The following is a 21,266-nucleotide window of genomic DNA, read 5'->3' on the forward strand; positions in this document are numbered from 1 at the left end:
ACACATTTTGCATTGCCACAAAGTTAATTTTCTTTTCCGTCAAGAAACGTCCCACCAGAATGAAAGCCTCCTTCTTCTTCACGATCTCCTCCGACGCAATAATAACCCCTCCTTCCTCCTCATCTTCTAATGACAATTTTGCATATAATTCCTCCAACTTTTGTTTCGAATGTTCCATGATTTTTGTATGACAAAAAAATAAGAAATGAAATGAATATAACTTGTTACTTGAACAAGACAGAGAAACTCTCAATCATAGGAGAGACTACTTTTCATTAATCATTTTTAATGATTTTAGTTCTGTGTTTTATGAGCTTTTTCATTTCTGTATTTGATGTGATACATGATCGTACATTAACACAAACATATATTTGTAAATTTTATATATTTGTAGATTTTGTATATTACATTCAGTAAAACATCTTATCTTTCAAAACATTTTACAAAATAACACTTCGATGGTACTCTTTTTTAGAATGAGATGAGAATTAACAATTGATGTTTGATATTTTGGTTCAAATATATACAAGATGCTAAATGAATTTGAGACGTCTAAAATAATTTAGAGGCTAAATATTATGATTACGAAAACAAATTAGGCCCAACTCGGGGAAATTCTTAAGAAACTTCGGGTATAAATTTACTAAGATCCAAAGATGTGATCTTTGTATGCTTTTACCTTTCAACATTTATATAAGAAGAAATTGCAGTAGAGCATATTTTTAATTTAATCTAACTTCTAAAACAGGAAGAAAACCAAACGCACATCAAAAACACATGGTAATGTAAGAAAATGCAACACAAAGTACTGCTGGGATTTTAGCACACAGGCCAATGTTCACAGTGCTTTTTCTTATGGTACACTTCTTATGTTAACTACTAACGCCTTCTCTTTTATCTCTTATCGTTTCAGATAAGTTCTTGAGCAATGGCATACTCGCTCTCGAGTTACGTATCTCTCTTTAGCTTGTTTTAGACTGTGTAATGCTGTTGAATTGTATCGATATCGAGACCTTTGAGCTTCACCACTGATTCAACATGCCCCTTGAGAGTGTGGAGTTCTCGGAGCCTAAATAACACATTTAACACTCAATATTATGTTCCATCCTAGAGTAACTTGGGTAATGTGGTTCTAACAAAATGACGGTTGCAAGTTATAGGAGGTGACGAATTTACATACCTTGCGACTTCTGCTCTTCTCTTGGCTTGTTCAGCAATCTCAGAAAGTTCTCTGTAACTGCTCTTCTCATTAAAGATGTTAGAGGCCTCTGGTGGCTGAAGTCCGTGTAAAGTCCTTTGAGCTAGAGCCCACTGAGCTTCTCTCTCTTCTTTTCCGTAGTCTTTCTTGGTTGTAAAAGCAGTCTAAGCAAAAATAAGAATACGACACATTTTAGGTCGAGATGGAAATAGAGAGAAAATAATCTAATCTGAAGATGTTCATTGAAAGTACCCTGTTATCAATCATGCTTTGCCAAGCCTTGTTGCTCAAAGCATAACGAGTAGCGAATTTCATGATATCAAGCGGGAAATAGAATACAATATTGTATAGCCATATGACACCAGCCCATCCCCATCCACATCCATGAATCCTGGCAAATCCCCAGTTTGCGTACACAGCTACCAGAGTTGCAATCTGAAGAACAATGGTTTTCAAGTTTTATCTGCTTATCTAACCAACCAAAAAGTGCAAACTATATTCTGAAGGAATTTAACCATACCAATTGTGCAATTAGGAAGGCACCAAGCAACAAGAATCCAGGGCGCTCAACAAAGGACCAGCTGCGTGACCTTGTGACGAAAATAAGAGCCTGGCTTACAATACTGACTTGGAGATAGAGGGCTGCCATCATTTCCTCAGGATTATATCTGATAGATCTCACACCAAATGTGTTCTGAACCAAAAGACAATATATTAATAAATGAACTGTCAATGTTAGAAGTAGATCTTCTGGGGAAAAAAGTCGGAGTAATTTACAGACAAAACAAAAAGTCATACCGGAAACCAATCAGTATCCTTCATCAACCAGAAGAAGATAACAGTTAGTAATGCCAAGTAACCTCCAAGCACTATGCCAGTAGCAAATATCTCTTTCAACTTCCAGCTATCAGGCAATGGAGATGGTTTTACTCGATCCTTTGAGATTGTCATAATAGTTCCTTATAAACATAACATAGATATATTGTGTCAGTACATAACCACCCAAGGATAACAATATTCAATGAAAACGGAAAGATTACTTGGTTAATATTTAATAATAGAAGATTATGAGCATATCATCATACCGTCATTTAGGATGGCAATGATCAAAACCATGAATGGAGAAAAGTCGAACTTCCATATCAGAGCGATAAACATGAACCCAAACTGTGAATGAAGCGAAAGAAAACAAAATCAACTATAAAAACATATAACTCATAGTACTGTATTTGTTGATTTAGTTACTGTTATCACCAACTTACCACAATACGGATTGTGATGGATACTGCATATATCTGCCAAACCACAAGGACAAAAATCATTATAAGTTCGGTGATGATATATGATCAATTCTTGTAAAAATAAGTAAAGTAAATAGGTACTAACTGTATAATTTTTCATCCTCTGGAAGATTGCTCTACTTGTTAGCACTGCACTTATGATAACGCTAAGCCCAGGTTCCGTAAGAACTATGTCCGAAGCACTTCGTGCTGCATCAGTAGCATCGGCCACTGCAATTCCAATGTCTGCCTTCTTCAAAGCAGGGGCATCATTGACACCATCTCCAGTCATACCACAAATATGCTTCCTCTCCTGCAACTTCTTGACAATTTCATATTTGTGCTCTATACATTTTCAAGAATCAAGAATTAGAACAATCTCAAAGTCTTAAAACTAGAAATAGAACTGAAGTATGCAAAAAGAATTTGCAAAACCAACAACCTACCAGGAAAAACCCCAGCAAATCCATCTGCCTTTTCAATCAATTCTTCGACAGGAAGTGCTGCTATTGATGCATCCTTGTCTTGACCAAGCAAAGAAGCAGAAGGATACATATTTGTTCCCATTCCCAGTCTTCGCCCAGTCTCCTTTGCAATGGCAAGTTGATCACCTGAATATATTGTGAACAACAATTAATTAAGGAAACAAAAATATGTGATTTTGGTAGAGACGCGAAGTTTGATTAATTTAATTACCAGTAATCATCTTCACATTTACACCAAGATGGAGAGCCCTGCGAATAGTCTCAGCACTGTCATGCCTCGGTGGATCAAACAGGGACAGCAATCCAACAAACTGCCATGGACCACCAGCACTGTCTTTTGATTTCTCAGGCACGACCTACAATATTTTCAAAACACCAATGTTGGGAGAAATTAATATGTCAGTCTGGAGAGATGCAAATGAAATAATTAGATTCAGAGCAAGCAGATAGAGATAATGAGTGTAATGAAATAATTCAGAATAGAATCCTATCAAACCTGGCTTGCAACACCTAGTGATCTTAACCCACGCTCCGCAAACTTATCAATCATGGCATGAACCCTCTTCTTAAGATCTTCCTTGCAATTGCAGAGAGTAAGGATCTGAAGTACAATAAGAGCATTCAACCCAAGTAAGTGAGCAACAATAATACATATATTCTGATGCTACAAGCAGGGAGACCAAGGAGATTTGAGTATTAAACTACCTGTTCTGGAGCACCCTTGCTGGTTCTATGCCAATTTCCATCCGAATCGATGTAAGTCAAGGCAGTCCTTTTGTCCACGGGATTGAACGGAAGAAAGTGTACTTCTCTAATTCCAGCTCGAGCCTGAAAAAGTTAAACGTCCACCTTGAGCACATCGCTAGATTCTGTTAAACACTAAGAAGAATGGACAAAGAAAGACATGGACCTCTTTAGGATCAGCAAGTGTTCCAACTATAGCAGCATCAATCGCATCCTGGTTTTCAGTTCTTGAAGCTCGTGCAGCACAAAGTAACACATGTTCCTTATCAGAGCCCTTTGCAAATACCTCAATCAAGTTCTTATCAACAGTTAGCTTGTTAAGGGTCAGTGTTCCGGTCTTATCACTACAGAGGACGTCCATACCAGCCATCTCTTCTATAGCAGTCATTCTCTTAGTAATGGCTCCTTGTTGCGAGAGCCTGTGCGATCCAATAGCCATTGTAACTGACAGAACTGTGGGCATAGCAATGGGAATACCTCCGATCAATAGAACCAGGAGATTGTCAATTCCATCCCTATACTTCCTGTGCTGAATTGGGTACATGACGACAAGTTCGACCAACATTCCAACGGCAATGGAACAGATACAAAAGTTTCCAATAGCGGTAAGCACCTTCTGGAAGTGGCCAACTTGGTTTGTGCTGTCCACGAGATGTGCAGCCTTTCCAAAGAAAGTATGGACCCCAGTAGCAATGACCACAGCTTCAATCTCACCTTGTTTACAAGTTGAACCAGAGAAAACTTCATCATAAGGATTCCTAGTCACCGGAAGGGATTCCCCTGTGAGAGCAGATTGGTCAATCTTTAAAGGATCGCCTTCAAGAAGACGTGCATCTGCAGGAACAATGTCTCCTAACTTAATACTGATGATGTCTCCGGGAACCAAGATCGCAGCATCTTGTTCACTCCATCTACCATCTCTAAGAACCTGAATTGATGCATGCAGAATGAGAAAAACAACAAAATGTTCTCTATGTTCGATGACAATATCCACTTCGAGTTCTCTAGATATATACAATGTACACATGCATACCTTTGTTTTGGGAGCCAGACCAGCCATAAGTGCTGCAGCAGCATTACCAGCATTGTTTTCTTCAATGAAACTAATTGTGGAGTTGATAACAAGCAAGCAAATAATGCCGACAAAATCTTGCCAATCTGGAGGTCTCCCATCACCATTAGCCAGTGCAATGGCCATTATAGCAGCAGCTTCCATGACCCATGAAAGTGGATTCCACATAAAGCCAAGAAACTTGAGTACTTTGCTTTCCTATTTTTCCAAACAAGTTACCCGTTAGCCTTAAAATTCTAGTCTTAGATTATTTGACTATAAAAAGAAACTAATGACAAACAAAATTACTTTTTTCTCTTCCAATTTGTTGGGTCCGAAGATCTGAAGCCTGTTGGCTCCCTCGTCCGCACTTAAACCTTCTCGAGTACATTTCAACTGCTCAAAAACTTCCTCTATCGGAATCTTTTCCTGTAATCAGAACTACAATCAGTCAACCACTGATCCAAGTTTGTCAAAAACCACATATAATTGGCTAGCAGTCAAATATCTACGAGAAAGTTTCTATTCCTACTAAATCTGAACATCAATCCATCTACATGGGATAACTTCGAAAGTAATTATTCAAGTTTTATGTAACCAGCATATAATATTATATCAAAGCAAGATTCAAAATGTATAAATATGTTAAACCCCATACTAACAACTGATCAAATCACATAAAAATTATGCTTGCTGTATAAGTAATTTCATTTGTGAAACTCTGAGTACTTCAAGTCATATCACGAACTATTCTCGTGTAGTTTATTTCAGTTCGATTACTCCAGTCACCACCATATTTTTCAGTACTCGCAATTATTCTGGATTCAAACGGTTTACAATAGACCAAACCAAATTCCAAACATATTCAATATGCACCTGCTTTGGAGTAGACCATCAAACCAAATGCATCCAGTATAATTTGTTCGTAAATTACGTTAACTATAGTTTTACAATATACTTTATAGGAGCATAATGACAATAAAAGCCTAATAGAGGTGCTTAACCTTGTTAACTCTGTAATTAACTTTTAATTGTTTAATCATTCTTAATAAAGTACACTGATTATTATTTTAAGTTACCAAAATTTTAGGTCAGGGAAAGTAGGTGAGTTCTCTTTTGTATTTTCTTGAATTAACATTGTTGGTTATAGTCAAGTTTCAACTTGTGTTTTGTCCCCATGCTTGGTTATAATAATCATTATAGGTAAGAAAATTAGGCCTTATATAAAAACAATATTTTTTAAAAAAAAAAGAAAAAAAAGCCTCGTACAAATATATGTGTAGTCATGCAAGTTGACTTTCCACTAACAAAGTGGACACAATAAAAACTTTAAGCAAGCTAACAAAAATAAGGTTGAAAAAAATAATTAAAAAAGAAAAGAACAAAGCTACAGTTTTAGTGGGCCCTCTCGCATTTGTCCTTGCAGCACTACCCAAAAGCTTTCTTATGCCTTCTTTAATAGTATTTGTTCAGGGGTAATATTGAAATTATCATTTAGCTTAGGGGTAAATTAGTAAAACAACACTTACAGACACAGAGACACAAAGAGACGTGAAAGAATCATATGAGACTTGCGGAGGGTACCACGGAATTCTGGAATAGTACCCAACTTTTTAACAGAAACATGTTAAAAGACGAAACTAGACATGATTTTTCTCTGTTATCTTTTTGATAATAAAAATGTTATGCTTCCCAAATTTTTCCAAAAAATTCTACAAAATGCTGAATTGTCACGTAAAAACTGAAACTTCCCTAACAATATTATAATTTTTCTAGTATATATTCATGGATAATTGATGAGATTTCCACAAAATATTGGTGCAGAGTTCATTAATAATGGTAAATCCCTGCATTCACAAAAATCTTCACCAATAAAATTTTTTCAATTCATCAATTACATTTTTAAGCACACACTCGACAAACCTATAATATTATGGGACCCTACTGCATATGCACCAACAAATCAGAACTAATCATGGTTAACCACATCATTTGATCAGATTTTTGGGACCGGGCACTACTTAATTTTATAATCTAGCTTTAAAAGCAGATTCTATTAATTTTGATATAATCTTTTCTTTTACTAAATCTTTCCTTTTTTTGTTATAGCTTTTTAAAAAAAGAAATATAATACACACGCAAATAATATTTATCTTATTAAATTGAGATTTTCTAAAATGAGTATCTTGCATATCTAGATATGATATAAATAAGAATAAAACATACTATAAATTTATAAATATAATCTCAAATGCATAAATTACGCACAAAAAATGGGAGAAATTTGGTTAAAAGAGAAAAGAATTGATTCAGAAGTATTACATAAAAGATATCTAGATTTAGTATATGATACATGTACAAAATTACACGTAATTCTAAAGAAAGATATCACGGAACTAACTAATACATGTACTACAAAACACTGAACATGTGAAGACTCATGTTGTAGTGTTTGTACATACAAATATTTCCGGCTATGAATGTGCAGGTTCGTTAAATTATAGTCTTTTAAACTTCTATCATATCCCATTAATTAGGTGATTGAAACAAATTAAATATATGATTACATAATATATATTCATGAATACTGTAGTTAATAACACGGAAGAAAATCCGGCAATTGAAACCGGATGCATGTAACTGAAAAGCAAAGTATATACACATATATGTTTACTCCTAGTCCGAGACGGGATATACTGAGTATGTTTAGCTGGGCGAGGACGGGGAGAATTACATGGTTAGATATAAGGAAGAAAAGATTAATTAGTTCATTCACCAGAGTAATGGTACAAGATCTTTGAATTAGAATAAAGGGAGATTAATCCCCTAAACATGAATAAAATAATAAGAAAAGGGGAGATTAGGATTGAGATTAAGGAAATTACCAGATCAACAGTTTCATTCTTGATCTCTTCAAGACTGAGGCCCATCTTCAGAAGACTCTAAAACACCACCAACTTGTAGAAAACTGAGGTTAAATGAAAGGAGAAACACTCATATATATAGAGAAAGATCAATATATATTAAAATAATTAGGGATAGAGGGGGGGATAGTAGTTAATGAAACATTGAATGAGTTATCTCTAAGGGCCAACAAAAGTCTTGGGGTGATGAGAGTTTTAGAGATAAAACGGAGAGAGATAGAATGAGGGTGGGATTTGCTTTTCAGCCTGCTCTGCCTCTTTATATACATGCATTTACAGGTGGATTTTTTTTTCTTTTATTTTATATGAAAAAGATATTGCAGATCCCAAATTTTTATTCAAAAATTTCCCCAAATCTGATGTGTCACCTGAATAATAGACAATTTTTTCAATAATAATATAGGACCTGCGAATATTTATATGTCTTCACTAACTAAAATCAATCATGTATCAATTATATTTGCTAAAAATTTTGGAAAAAATATATGGGATACGTATTACTCCTCATTTTGTATATTTTGTATATGCCTTTTGAATGCAAATGCAAATATGTAGGAGAATATTTTTTTTTATTTGTGGTGACCGGAGACCGGATGAGGTGGAGGTTGCACTGGCATTTGAATACTTGGATTTCTTTCCTCTTCAACACACACTGTCAAAATTGCGGTTTCTTCCCCACACAAAAGTGCCTCTACCTTGTCAACACTCAACATTGCTCTCTTTGAGACTTTGCATTTTTCTATTTCTGTAATTATTGTCAAATGGTATTAATTTATTGGAGAAATTATAAGATTCCCCCGTATTATTATCAAATTTTTTATTGATTTAGGCTTCGTTTGGTAGTGCTATTAAAAATTGTTGTGCCGGGAGAAAAGGCGCCGATGGAAAAAGTGTTGTCAAGAAAATTATATGACTGTTTGGTAATTTTTTTAATTTATGCAGATTTTGAGATATAATGTATATAAATAATATTTTTGAGAAGGTTTGAAGGTGAAACTGATAGCTATTTTCTGCAAAAAATGAAAACAGTTTTTTTTTCAAAAGCATGGGGACATGTTTTTGCTAACACAACTTTTAGACCAAAAACACTTTTCAGACAGTAATTTTTAGAATTTACCAAACATCTGTCTGACAGTCTGACAGCTTTGCAGCAAAAAATTATTATAACTTTCTGTAACAGCAATACCAAACGGGGCCTTAATCTTGAACTAATGTTACCGAATAAATAAAATATTTATAAAAAGATTTGAAGAAAAGATTTTTGAATTTCTTATTTGATTAATTACACAGGCATACACCAACGTTCAAAGTATTGAAGAAAAAAAATATGTATATTACTTTTCCTAAATTATACTCCCTCTGTCCCTCCCATTTGTTTACACTTTCCTTTTTGGGATGTCCCATCCAATTGTTTACATTTCAAAACTTTCCAAAAATAGTAAAGTTTTTATAATTTTTAAATTAACTACATCCACTATTTTCCTCCACTATAACCACTTTATACATATAATATTAATCGGTCCCACTACTTTACTCATTTTTTCAACTTTTCTCCACTACTTTATCATTTTTCTTAAACTCCGCGCCCCACCCAAATGTAAACATTTGGGAGGGACGGAGGGAGTATTTGATAAGAAATGAGGAATATAATTATTATTTTTTCTTTTGTTAAACGGGCATATCTCAAGTTTTATTACTTTTCCCTGATTTTTTCAATTTTCTTTATAAGAAAATATAAAATATCCAAATCTTGACAACACTATTTGCCTAAAAAGACATACTAATCTGGTCCGGTGGACAGTATTGTACTCCAGGTCAATTTTCTATCGCTGTAGATGTCCATAAAAGCCGGTGACAATATTATGCACTATAATTTAGTAAAAAAAAAATTATATTATGCACTATACAAAACCGAAAATGCTAGGTACTTGGATTGTTTCACAAAATATTTCTCAATTATAATATTTGGTATTTTCTTATGTACCAAAATAAAATTTTATGTACATATATATGTACTCATAAATTAAAATGTGATATATATCGTATCATATCGGCAAAATATTTTAAGAATTAATTCGGGGTAGTACCGTTATGCAAAAAATTAAGCATAACAGAAATCCCCTTCTTCCTCGATTACCGTAATCGAATTTACTACAACCACCGAAGATAATGAGATAGATGCTCTTCCTCCACTCCACTCCAGCTTCTGATATAATTGAAAGATCCTCTGCTTCTGTCCAAAGGGTGGCGCTAGTGGTCCTTTCATGTATTATCAAACATCAATTGTTCAATTCTTCCCTATCTTCATATGCATGTTTATTGTACCGCATAAAAGAAATACAGTTCCAACTTGAACACTTGATTGTAGCTGTCAGTCATTAAAAATTAGGGGTGTTCGGTTGATGGTTAATGTGTCCGGTTAATGGAAATCAGAAACTTAAACCTAATGGAATTCCCTCTTGGAATTCCCTCTTGATGGGTAAATCAAACTCAGCACACCCCTTGGATTGTCATTTTATTCTCATTCTTATACCCTTCATTCTCATTGCTCTAATTCTCATTCGCATGGTGCGTCCAAACGCTTTCTAAAATTCAGCTAATCGTAATCTTGTTTTATTTTTCCATCTTGACCAAGAAACTGCATATATATTATTTACGATATCAATTAGGATATTCCTGAAATTAAAATATCATAAAATAATATGATTTATTTTAAGGAAACGGGATAATACATACTGATGTGATATATTGTTATTGTTAAATGATATTATATTCACGGACCAAGTCTTATAAATTATACTCCCTCCGTCTCTCCCAACTGTCCTATACGCATTTTAAGATGAATATAAAGTATAGTTATGTAACATTTTTTTAAAAAAAAAAAATTATGAATAAAAGTTTCAACATTTTAATTTTATTTTGAAAAATAATTTTTTTTAAAGTGATAGAATTATATTTTTTATTTATCTTAAAATATGTGACGACGAATACTCTCTCAGAAACGATAATAATTGGGTGAAACTGAGGGAATATATATCAGAGTGAATGAATAGCATTATGGTGGTCATATTTTACATTAATTTTTAAATATATAGCATCTGTTTTGTGAAAGTAAAAAATTTGGTCACTTTTTTTAAATCAGCACAAAAATATGATCACAAATATGCAATTTACTTCTTTAAAGCGGCCAAAGTGTCCTTTCTCGCAGGAACATCCCCGATAGATAATTTTTTGAGAATATAAAATTTTTACTACTTTTTTAAAAATTTATATAAAATGCCGCCACATCTTTTCTATTTATTTATTAAACTATTATGATGAGAAAATAAAATAAAATATTATTTGAGAATTTTATCATATATTTTTCATTATCAGTTTGTTTTATTTCATACTCAAAGCTAAAATTAGAAGAAAATAAAAAAAAAGTGAATTATTATTTGGTGTCAGATAGTAGCTACACGAGCAATAGATTAGCCAGTAGAGACACCCGTTTAAAGTTCAACTGCCTACACATAATCGTGAAGAGCTAGCTAAAATCTATACGTAGTTTCTGTAAATTCGTAAGAAACATTATTGTCCTCCTCCACTACTAGGCAAGGGACAAGTCAACTCGGATCAAGTTTTGGTGTTGTTATTTGGTGCAGGTAAGTTTGATTTTTCTTACTAATTATCTGAGTTTTTGTCATAGCAGTTTCGGTCAGAACAGTTAATAGTAGTAGATTGATTTTTTTATTATTTCCTCATCTATAAAATCTTCGATAAATTATTAATTATAATTAGCTTGTGGACTTTTACACTTGACCATGGTACAAATAGTATATATAAACTAGGGAATGATAAGGTGTTGTTTTATTTTCATGAATAAAATGGAGCACTTGTATATATGAGTTTCACAAATTAATTAAGTTTGATGTTTTATGTATTTTAATATTTTGATTTTTTATTTATTTTAATTTCATAATATATATTTTTAAATGTTAATCTAACTTAAAATATAAGAATTAAGATAATTTTATTTTTATTTCATTTCATTTATGTAAAATATTATGACTTATAAATAAAATTATTCAAACACTTGTATAATTTATAAATATTTATATACTAGTCACTTGTAAGTTGTTTATTCGTTTTAAGTCCTAAGTTAATTTTTCAAACGGGTACGGAATCATGGAGATTTAAAAGTAATTGGCTCTATAGCCCGTGCAATGCACAGGCATGCTCTATATTTCGTGAATTGGTATTATTATGATTGTAATTATTGATAATATATTCATGTTACTTCTTGTTGATCGATTAACTAAATATCTCTATTTATGGAATTGAGATCGATGGCATAATTAACGTGTTTTCTCTCAAACTGAATTGAATGTGCGGCAAAAAAATTGAAATATACGATCAAAATATAATGCAAATTAAAGCACACATCTCTCATGAAAATAATTAGAACTCATAAAAGACAACTCATAAGAATGAAATATTACGGAGTTAATTAAAGAGTTATTATAGATGCTTACAAGGTACAATTAGTGATACAATTAATTTGTGGTAATTCTTACTTTACTTAGCACAAAATGTAATGATTGAATCTGAAAGTCGACATGTTGAATATGATAATTGATAATATGAATATGTTTTTCAATATATTTCGTTTTCTATAATAGATATATATATTAATAATTAGGTGAGTAATCCATTGTTAGAGAAATTGGAAATTGGACTAAATTGGTTGAAATACCGATTTGCGATTTATCAAAAATCGGGAATTTATCGGAATGCTAAAATTAGAATAAAATCGGACATACTTTTATATGATTTTTAAAATATATAAGTAAAATTATTATACTTGAGATGTGTAAAACCGTCATGTTGTCATTTGTACATCTGTACCAAGCTATAACATTATTTTGTGTGTAATATTTATTAAAATAATAAGAGTCTTAATTATTTTTTACTTCTCTCTCTTCATTTTCCTTATCTTTTTTCCTAACTTTTCATTTTCCATTCGACGACCATTTGGTTTTTTCATTTAAAATTGTCGTACTTCATCAACTCAGAGTATATTTCCTTTTCCTTTTCTTCTCTGCGGAGCCTCAAATCATGTGCTTGATTCGTCGAATTTTGACCGGAAAATCGTCAATTTTGGATGAAAATGTCAAAAATATTTTATACTCCGATTTTGCTCTATAAATCGTTCGGTTGCCTTCTAGCGGTTTATCAGCGAAATTCACGATTTCTGTAAAACTGTAGTAATCTTATAAATATATTACTTATATCTCTGAAAAAAATCTTTAAACTGGTAAATGTAAAATATGATTCACCTTACAATAAGTTGTAACTGTAATGAACATGATATTTTAATATTTTATCACATATATTCAAAATCTTCAAACCAATATTAGTTTATATTCGATTTTGCCATATAATAAGAATCTTAAATTTATTATAAAATCCCCTCATAACCCGCATTTTTATTAATTTATAAAGAGAATATCTCTCATATTTTTTGGGTTTAATGTTTAATACACTAACATTATCGTTTTCAGATTAGCTAACATATTAAATTTAATTGTTGAAAATCAATTTATTTTACATAGAGTCTTCAGAAAATAAAATAAAAATTTAGTCTATATATATAAAAATATGATTTAATTTTAGATATTTATAATATTCAATATTAAATGATAATATATATAAAATTATTAACATTAATGAGTTAGGTATAATTAACATATGTTATTAAATATGACAATTATTTATATTTATTAATGAGTAATAATGACTTGGGCGTAACTAATACATGTTATTAAATTTAAAAATTATTTGTATTTATTAATAAGGAATAATTTAGTAATTTTAAGTGAAATAAAATGTCTCATCTAACCACCTATTTGCTCTATTATATATATAATAGATGATACAAATAAATGCAAATTGATTTTATTTATGACGATTAACACATCTGGTTGTTCGATTAATTTTGATTCATAAAGTATAAAGTCTCAAACAACTTTTCAAAAATGATTTCAAAATATTTAGTCATCACTTATCGGTATATTGGCCACTCAGTAATAATATGGACCCCTCATGTATAAATATGAATCGCACGAATAATATTGAGTCATTTTGGAACATGTTTCGTACTTCCTCTATCTTACGCATTTCTTTACTTTCATTTTTTGAATGCCCCTCTGGTTTATTTACATTATAAACGTATCATGAAACAGTAAACCTTTATATTATAAAAACTTAACAAAACCCACTACTTTTCTTGCTATATCCACTTTATGTCTCCCCCTTCGTCCCTTTGAAAGATTTGGGTATGTATATTATGCAAAAATATAATTTATTATTAAAAAGTAAGAGAAATAGGTAAAGTGGTGTGATTAAATAATATTTAATATATAAAGTAAGTGTAGTGAAAGAAAGTAGCTGATATACTTAATTTTTATATTATAAAAATTCACTAATTTTGGTAACTTTTAAAATGTATAGAATTGAAAGTGACATTCAAAAAAGAAAAATATATAGGATTGAAAGTAGATGCAGTTAATTTTTATATTATATAATTTTACTAGTTTTGGGCATTTTTGAAATATATAGAATTGAATCGTATATCCAAATAGTATAGAAATGAATGAAAGAATATTAGAAATAATAATTTGTTGGTGAAAATTTATAAAAGTAATAATGTTTGGAAGGGAAGACTAATTTTACCACTTTGGTTACCCCAATTGGCAAATGGGTTGGCAAACAGGTATCGTAAAAAAATTATATTGGATATGCAATTCACAAATAAGTATCTCAGAATAAAAAAAACGAGTTCCTAATTGATAAATATGTATCTTGCATAAAATTAGACACCGAAGTATTAAATGAATATCAAAAGCGGAAAAATCAATCATCCCCTCAAAAATGAGTAATTTTGCTAATAATTCAAAAGAAATGGATAAAATTTGTCAAAATTCGAATTGAATGGGATGGAGGAAGCAATTTTTACAAGTGTTCTAAAATTCGGAAATCTGCATCCTTCGGTAGAGGTACTTTTCAGTGATTAATCGAATAATTGGTGATTAATCGGATTTATTAATCGGAGCATTAATCGAAAGTAATTTAATTAATTAAATAATAAAATATAATTCTACTTAAATGTCATTAAATTTTCATAAGAATTAAAAAAATAATACCACATATAATCGGTTTATATTTGATATTTAAGTGGTTTATGTATATTCTTTTATAGATAGTTCATAAATAATAAATTAACACTCACTACTTAGTAGGTAGAAAGTTAGAACTACTATATATAAATTAGATATAAATACGTGATATGTTAAAATTAATTACATAGCGAATCAATTACAGGAGATTGTGAAATGAATGAATCAATCGAGTAAATTTTCAGAAGAAATAATAGTAATTTAATTTAATAAACTTATTCAATTATTGGGTATTATGATTTATGGGCATATGATAGTCAATATAAGTAAATATATTATTAAATATTATTTATTATTTTGAATTTTAATTATTATTTTTTTTAAAAAAATATTTTTTTTAATTAATTTTCACCCTTTAACCGAAATGACCGATTTTGACCAAATCGACCGACTTTTGACCGTTTTTAAAAAAACGCTCTTTGACCCGATTTCCGATTAATCAAGACGGGATCCGTCCGAACTCCGATTAATCGGTTAATCGAATCGGCTGATTTTTATTACTAATAACTCTTTTTTTAACATTTGTATCCAAACTCAATATAAAAAACTGGATAGACCCGGCGAGTAATATTTTGGGTTAAATATCAAAGTGGTTACTCAACTGAAGATCATATATCAGCTTAATCATCAAACTTAACGGGGTATCATTTGGATCACTAAAGTAATAATAAATATTAAACAGATACCTCAAAATATGTGCTCGAGAATTAAAATTTATTTTATGGAGTTCTAAACATTTTTTTTAAATCTTATTACAACCAAATGAAAAGTTATGAATTCATAGTATTTTAGATGATTTTTTGAGATTTTTAAAATTTATCTACTAATTATTTTTATTTAAATAAATCAAATGAATACAAAATTAAAAATAAATAGTAGATAAATTTTTAAAAATCTTATTATATTATAGAAAATACTAGAATTCATACATTTTCATTTGGTTGTAATAGGATTCAAGAAAAATATATAGAACTCCATAAAATAAATTTTAATTCTCGAACACATATTTTGAGGTATATGTATGATATTTATTATAACTTTAGTGATTCAAATGATACCCCGTTAACTTTGATGATTAAACTGATATATGGCGTTCAGTTGAATGATCACTTTGATATTTAACCCCTAATATTTTTGATACCAAGCATTAGCATCGATGATTTAACAGATTTCTAAAACAAAAGTTCATCTTGACAAAGAAAAAGAAACAATCTTTGATATTTTCAACGAAGATAGGCGTAAACTATGAAGAGAGTAAGCATGATGAGATCACAGACAGAGCGTGGCTTTTAGATCAACGTATAATTTTTATCTTAAGTATCTTTGAAGATATATAAATCTAAATTAGTAAAAAAAATAGTAAGGTCGATCTACTCCACCTTTCAAAAAAGATTTAACGTTTACTACTCACCGAGTAGTACTCACTACTCAGCCGTGTCGACATATTTAGAACACATACTTTATCATTTCAACCATTGTGCTCCCTCATAAGAGGGAGATTTGACTTGAGATGAATAAAATCACTAAAGTAACTAATTCATGTTATCTTTCTTTTAGATATTAGTAGTGTTTTTTAATTGATGTGGTTCCTCGAGATGGTCACATCCTTTCGATGTAAGTTTTATTTGGTTGAATAAGATGGTCACATGCTCCCAATGTAAGTGTTATTTTTGTTAAAATCTTAGAGCATGTTTAATATTAGTAAACTCTTACCAATAATACATATGTGGCACATAAATAATATTTATAACCAAGCCTACTCAAATCATTATTTAAAATTTTAGCTATTTTATCTTACTAATTCTTAATCTAGTATCTATGTATGATGTCTCCCTCCTCTTTTGTGTCAAATTTTTATGATAAAATATCCCAAGTTTTTAAATTTATTTTACTTATTTTTGTTTCCGTAAATAATTTTTTTCCAGGAGAAAGATTTTACCTATTTCATTTATTTTTTATTTTTAAGATCTAAATAACCAGAACTTTCTATTTTTTTTCATCTGATTGAAGCGGAGTTTATTGGATTCGAGAATTGATGGATAATCTATTATTGTGATTTTGTTTTTCAAATCTAAGAGTTTTATTTGCATTTCCGGTTTACAATTTCAGTTTTGTTTCTATCGATACTATAATATAATAACTGCAATATGTTATATTTTGATTCAACGGTTATCCCGTATTTTATTTATTAAAAATAAAATAAAAATAGATAGTTTTATAATTTTGCTAAACTACCAGATATAGTATTATTATCCCACTAAACTATGACCAACCTTATTTTACTAAATTACGACAACAGCTTCTTCCTAATTTTTTATTATTTTTATTATTATAAATCTATAATTATATTGTATTTATCTAAATATATTAAAATTATGATATAATTGGATCAATAAAATTTTAAAAATATTTAAAAATTAACGAACCCGTGCATGAAACGAAATTTAAGCTAGTATTTGATAAAAAGGCATTTGTTCACTCATTAATTATGAGTGTTGGTCTTAATTTAATAATAAATATTTGCATTAAATTGTATTTATGTCCAAAATCGAAACGGATTGTAACGAAACATGTACTTGTAAATATATAATATTCAACATATGCTTAATTATCTCAATATGTGATTCCATTCGTTTTATACTTGTTTAAGTCATTTTTTAGATGCCATATATCGTTCATCATTTGAATTATCTCTATTTTTTAAAAAAAAATATATTATTTTTGTTGAACTTATTTGGAGAACATATGCATCTTAAATAATTATCGAGGTATTTAATATAAATAAATAAAAAATAATTTTTCGCAAATATTACATTGCAAGGGGTGAAAGTCGCAATAAGAGATAAAGTGGTTTAAGATTCTATCTGACCCAACTAAAACTATCCCTCGTGGGGGGTTAGGAAATTGATTAGCATTTTCTTATTTGTTCTCTTGCAATTTTATTTGGCACATCTTTTCTTGCTTAACACATTTAAATAATCAAAATGTCGCTGTCTGAATAAGTAAGACTAAATAATCAAAACCAATAAGTACTCCGTACACAAGTACATACAACATGGGTGATACAGTGGACTCCCCCAATCATTCACAGTACTTTTCCAGTTCTTGCTATCCCAGTTCCCAATATCGATTTTTATAGTAATTGATAATTTCAACTTTCTTTAAGCACCATGTTAAATTTACATATATATTCATAATATTTTGGTAAAAAAAAATAAAAAAATTTGACACATAATTTCTTATTGTGTGCCCATGAGAACATATTATGTGCCCATGGAAACATAGCGAAAATCCTTTCATATATTTATTAAAATTTGTATATAAACATGAATTGAATATTAAATTTGTATTTACTTGGCTGCTAGACTGAACGCCAATATTTGATTTATTTAGTGAAAACACTAACTCTATAATTCGAAAAAAGGTTTGAAAGTCCCCTTAAGTGTCTGTGGAGTTTAATTAGCAAAAAAAATGTTGAAAATTACTCTCTTAGTCTCACTGGATTATTTATATTGGGGGACGAAAATCTACACGTATTTTAATACTCCTGTAAAACATGATTTTCTAAACAATTTTAAATATTTGTTTCTTTTAAATAAAAATATAATGATCAAACTTTTATATAGAAAAAGAAAAATTTTAAAAAATAAATTATAGAACTATATTTTATAATAGACTTAAAATACGTTCCTAACACGGATAAAAAATATGTAAAGAATCTAGTGAAACAGTATGTAATATTTCTTGTGTAAGAGTGTATGGAAAATGCTATATTTTTTCTAAAAAAAATCATAATTTTCTCAAATATTAAAATGATATGTTGCCATTCTTAATTTTTCTAATAATAATATGGGTTAGTGCATCTAGACATACGTAACCATAAATTAAAACTTATAATTTGTCATTTATGTTATTCTAGAAAAAAATTGGAATACCACCATTACCTATAACATATTTTTCGATCCTATTATAAATGCCCAGAATTCTTATCTAGTTGATGATTTCTTGGTGTCATGAGATTTTACTCACTCCTGTAAATATAAATATATGAGGATTTATACTTTTAAAAAATAAATTGATGTGTGAGCGTGTAATTTATAGAGAATGTAATATAATTTTTATGAAATTAATAAATAAATTGGGTCTTACTATTTTTTACAAATAAATTTAAAATAGTTATGCGTGCATTAGTATATCACCTTCTAATTTTGTTTGACAACTAAATTTTGGTATATAATTTAATATTATTTTGACATCCAATTTAATATATTTAGCACTGCTCAAACAAATGTCTAACTTCATAATTTCCAGAATTTTACATAATTGTAGATTGACATTTTTTTGAATCGTAGCGAACTGACAACCGCAATACTTCAGGTGCGCACTATAATAAATTCTACGACCTCATCCAATAACCTCGAAATCACGTGAACCAAGATAAACGACACTTAGCGATAAACTCTAGTTCTGGTTCATGAGATATAATCATAATTTTTTTTTTCATGAAATTCGAACACGTAACCAAGATGATAATTATTACGTCTTTAACCAACCAATGCAACTTTTACAGGCCGATTGACATTTTGGCACACATGTTTAGGAGATTTGATTTCCTAGTTAAAAAATTAAACTTCTTATTTTGAAAAATATATTAAATTGATACTTTTATTTATAATATTTTTAAATTTTAATTTTTTAAAAGTGAGAGCAGAAAGGCAAAGATCAGTTATTTTTAAAAAAATAGAGGAAGTATTTGTTACGATAATTTAACCACAACTAAGAAATGGACACGAGAACGTTTATGATTTAGGAATATTGGTCCAACATGTGCATAATCTTCCAGTCTTGAAAGTTAGTGGCATGTCTGAGAATCCCTTCCTCCACTTTGTTAACTTTTCTCCATATTTCATGCTCACCTTAATTCCATTGGTCCCACCCCATCAATGGTCCTCGTTTTTTACCAAGAAAAAATATTTTAAAATAATATATATCAATAAAGTCCATAAAACACACAATAAAGGAATGGAACGGAAGGGAAAGCAAGAATATATTAGTAATGTATTATTAACGTCAAAGAAAAAAAAAGATGCAAAATCGCATAATCTTATATGAAATGATTCAAAATAATGGGTAGTATAGTTTAGGTGGCTGTGCCCACTTATTTCTGTCCGGTGCTTTTTCTTATAATCTACTATGTAGTTGCTTATTCTTCCTCTATTGTTGATTCTAACAACAATAATTCTCATTCTTGGAACATTTATGGATTCCATTCCATGTTTGATGTTCTTCACCTAAATGCAGGTTCGTATCAAACCGAAAATACTCGGTATATCTTGATAAGATGTAGCAATCTCGAAAATAAAAATATTTTCGTAAAAAACATCAATTTATGAAAAAAAAATAGAAGTAAATCGACAAAGAACATAAGATGGTGTAAATTTTATGACTTTCCGTAAGGACTATCAATTTCTGAGAGTGAAATATAGGAGTAAATCAACATAAAAACATAAGATGGTAAAAGCTTTATGATGTATACATAATTATGTGAAAGAACACTGCACACATGTAAAATTACACATCAAAGACATAAAAGTTGGTTAGTGATTATCCTAGTTAGAGGAGTGAAATATGCTTTTGTTATCTTGCATGATTATGAAGCATGTATGTATGTAATGAATGTAGGTCCTTGTAGGTATAAAAATGGATGGCTCCCTGTAAATTGAATGTTTATTCATAACTGCTCAAGAATATAGAAAGTGTACAAGGTCCACTTACCCACTATTGCCTACTGTTTGTTTCTTTTCTCTGACTTGTCTTTCCAATTCTTACTTTGAACCAAACAATGGTTGTTGCCATTGCTATCAACTGCACTAGTAGATTGTGTTGTTTGTGGCCATGTGTACTTCAAATCTTTCTCAAAAGTAAAAAACTAGCTAACTTAAAGTGCCCCTCCCCTAATAAACCTAAATTTAAAACCAATGTTTACTATATATGTATAAAGATGGGCTAAAGTTCAAGTTGAAGATGAACTCTTCATATAATAGAAACCACCGAAAGTTGGAGCATAAGAATTTTTTGTAGTCACTTTTAAGATAGATCACTGCTTTTTTCAGTGTGACACATCACATGGAGAATTATTTCCCATCTGAATTACAATTATATTTGGGGAAATAGTTTTACAAAGACAGATGAAATGACCATGAAACCTTAAGGTGATAGAGGAATGACCCAAATGGCAGTATTCAGTATTCGGGCACAAACGTTAAAATGCAGTAGTAGTCTTGCACGACAACTTGTATGGAGCCATGCTCTTCTGTATAAGGATGAACTGTTAACCACTGATCGATACATGGGAGATTCTGTAGAT

The 21,266-nt window shown here is 30.3% G+C and overlaps 1 protein-coding gene across 1 annotated transcript; it reads right to left on the bottom strand.

Annotated features, from left to right (window-relative positions):
• Positions 1 to 633: 633 nt before the first annotated feature.
• Positions 634 to 7,915, bottom strand: LOC141689940 (plasma membrane ATPase 4-like). Its single transcript, XM_074494470.1, has 16 exons — positions 7,644 to 7,915; positions 5,068 to 5,187; positions 4,741 to 4,977; positions 3,874 to 4,635; positions 3,669 to 3,791; positions 3,460 to 3,564; positions 3,175 to 3,319; positions 2,925 to 3,089; positions 2,585 to 2,823; positions 2,461 to 2,493; positions 2,284 to 2,365; positions 1,997 to 2,157; positions 1,719 to 1,892; positions 1,451 to 1,633; positions 1,181 to 1,362; positions 634 to 1,069 (listed from the first exon to the last, which is right to left on the bottom strand). The coding sequence occupies exons 1-16, from the start codon at positions 7,686 to 7,688 to the stop codon at positions 973 to 975; spliced, it is 2,853 nt and encodes a 950-aa protein (XP_074350571.1). The 5' UTR covers positions 7,689 to 7,915; the 3' UTR covers positions 634 to 972.
• Between the last annotated feature and the right edge of the window lie 13,351 nt (positions 7,916 to 21,266).

This window comes from Apium graveolens, chromosome 10, assembly GCF_009905375.1.
Source record: "Apium graveolens cultivar Ventura chromosome 10, ASM990537v1, whole genome shotgun sequence".
In the NCBI taxonomy this organism is placed as follows: domain Eukaryota; kingdom Viridiplantae; phylum Streptophyta; class Magnoliopsida; order Apiales; family Apiaceae; genus Apium; species Apium graveolens.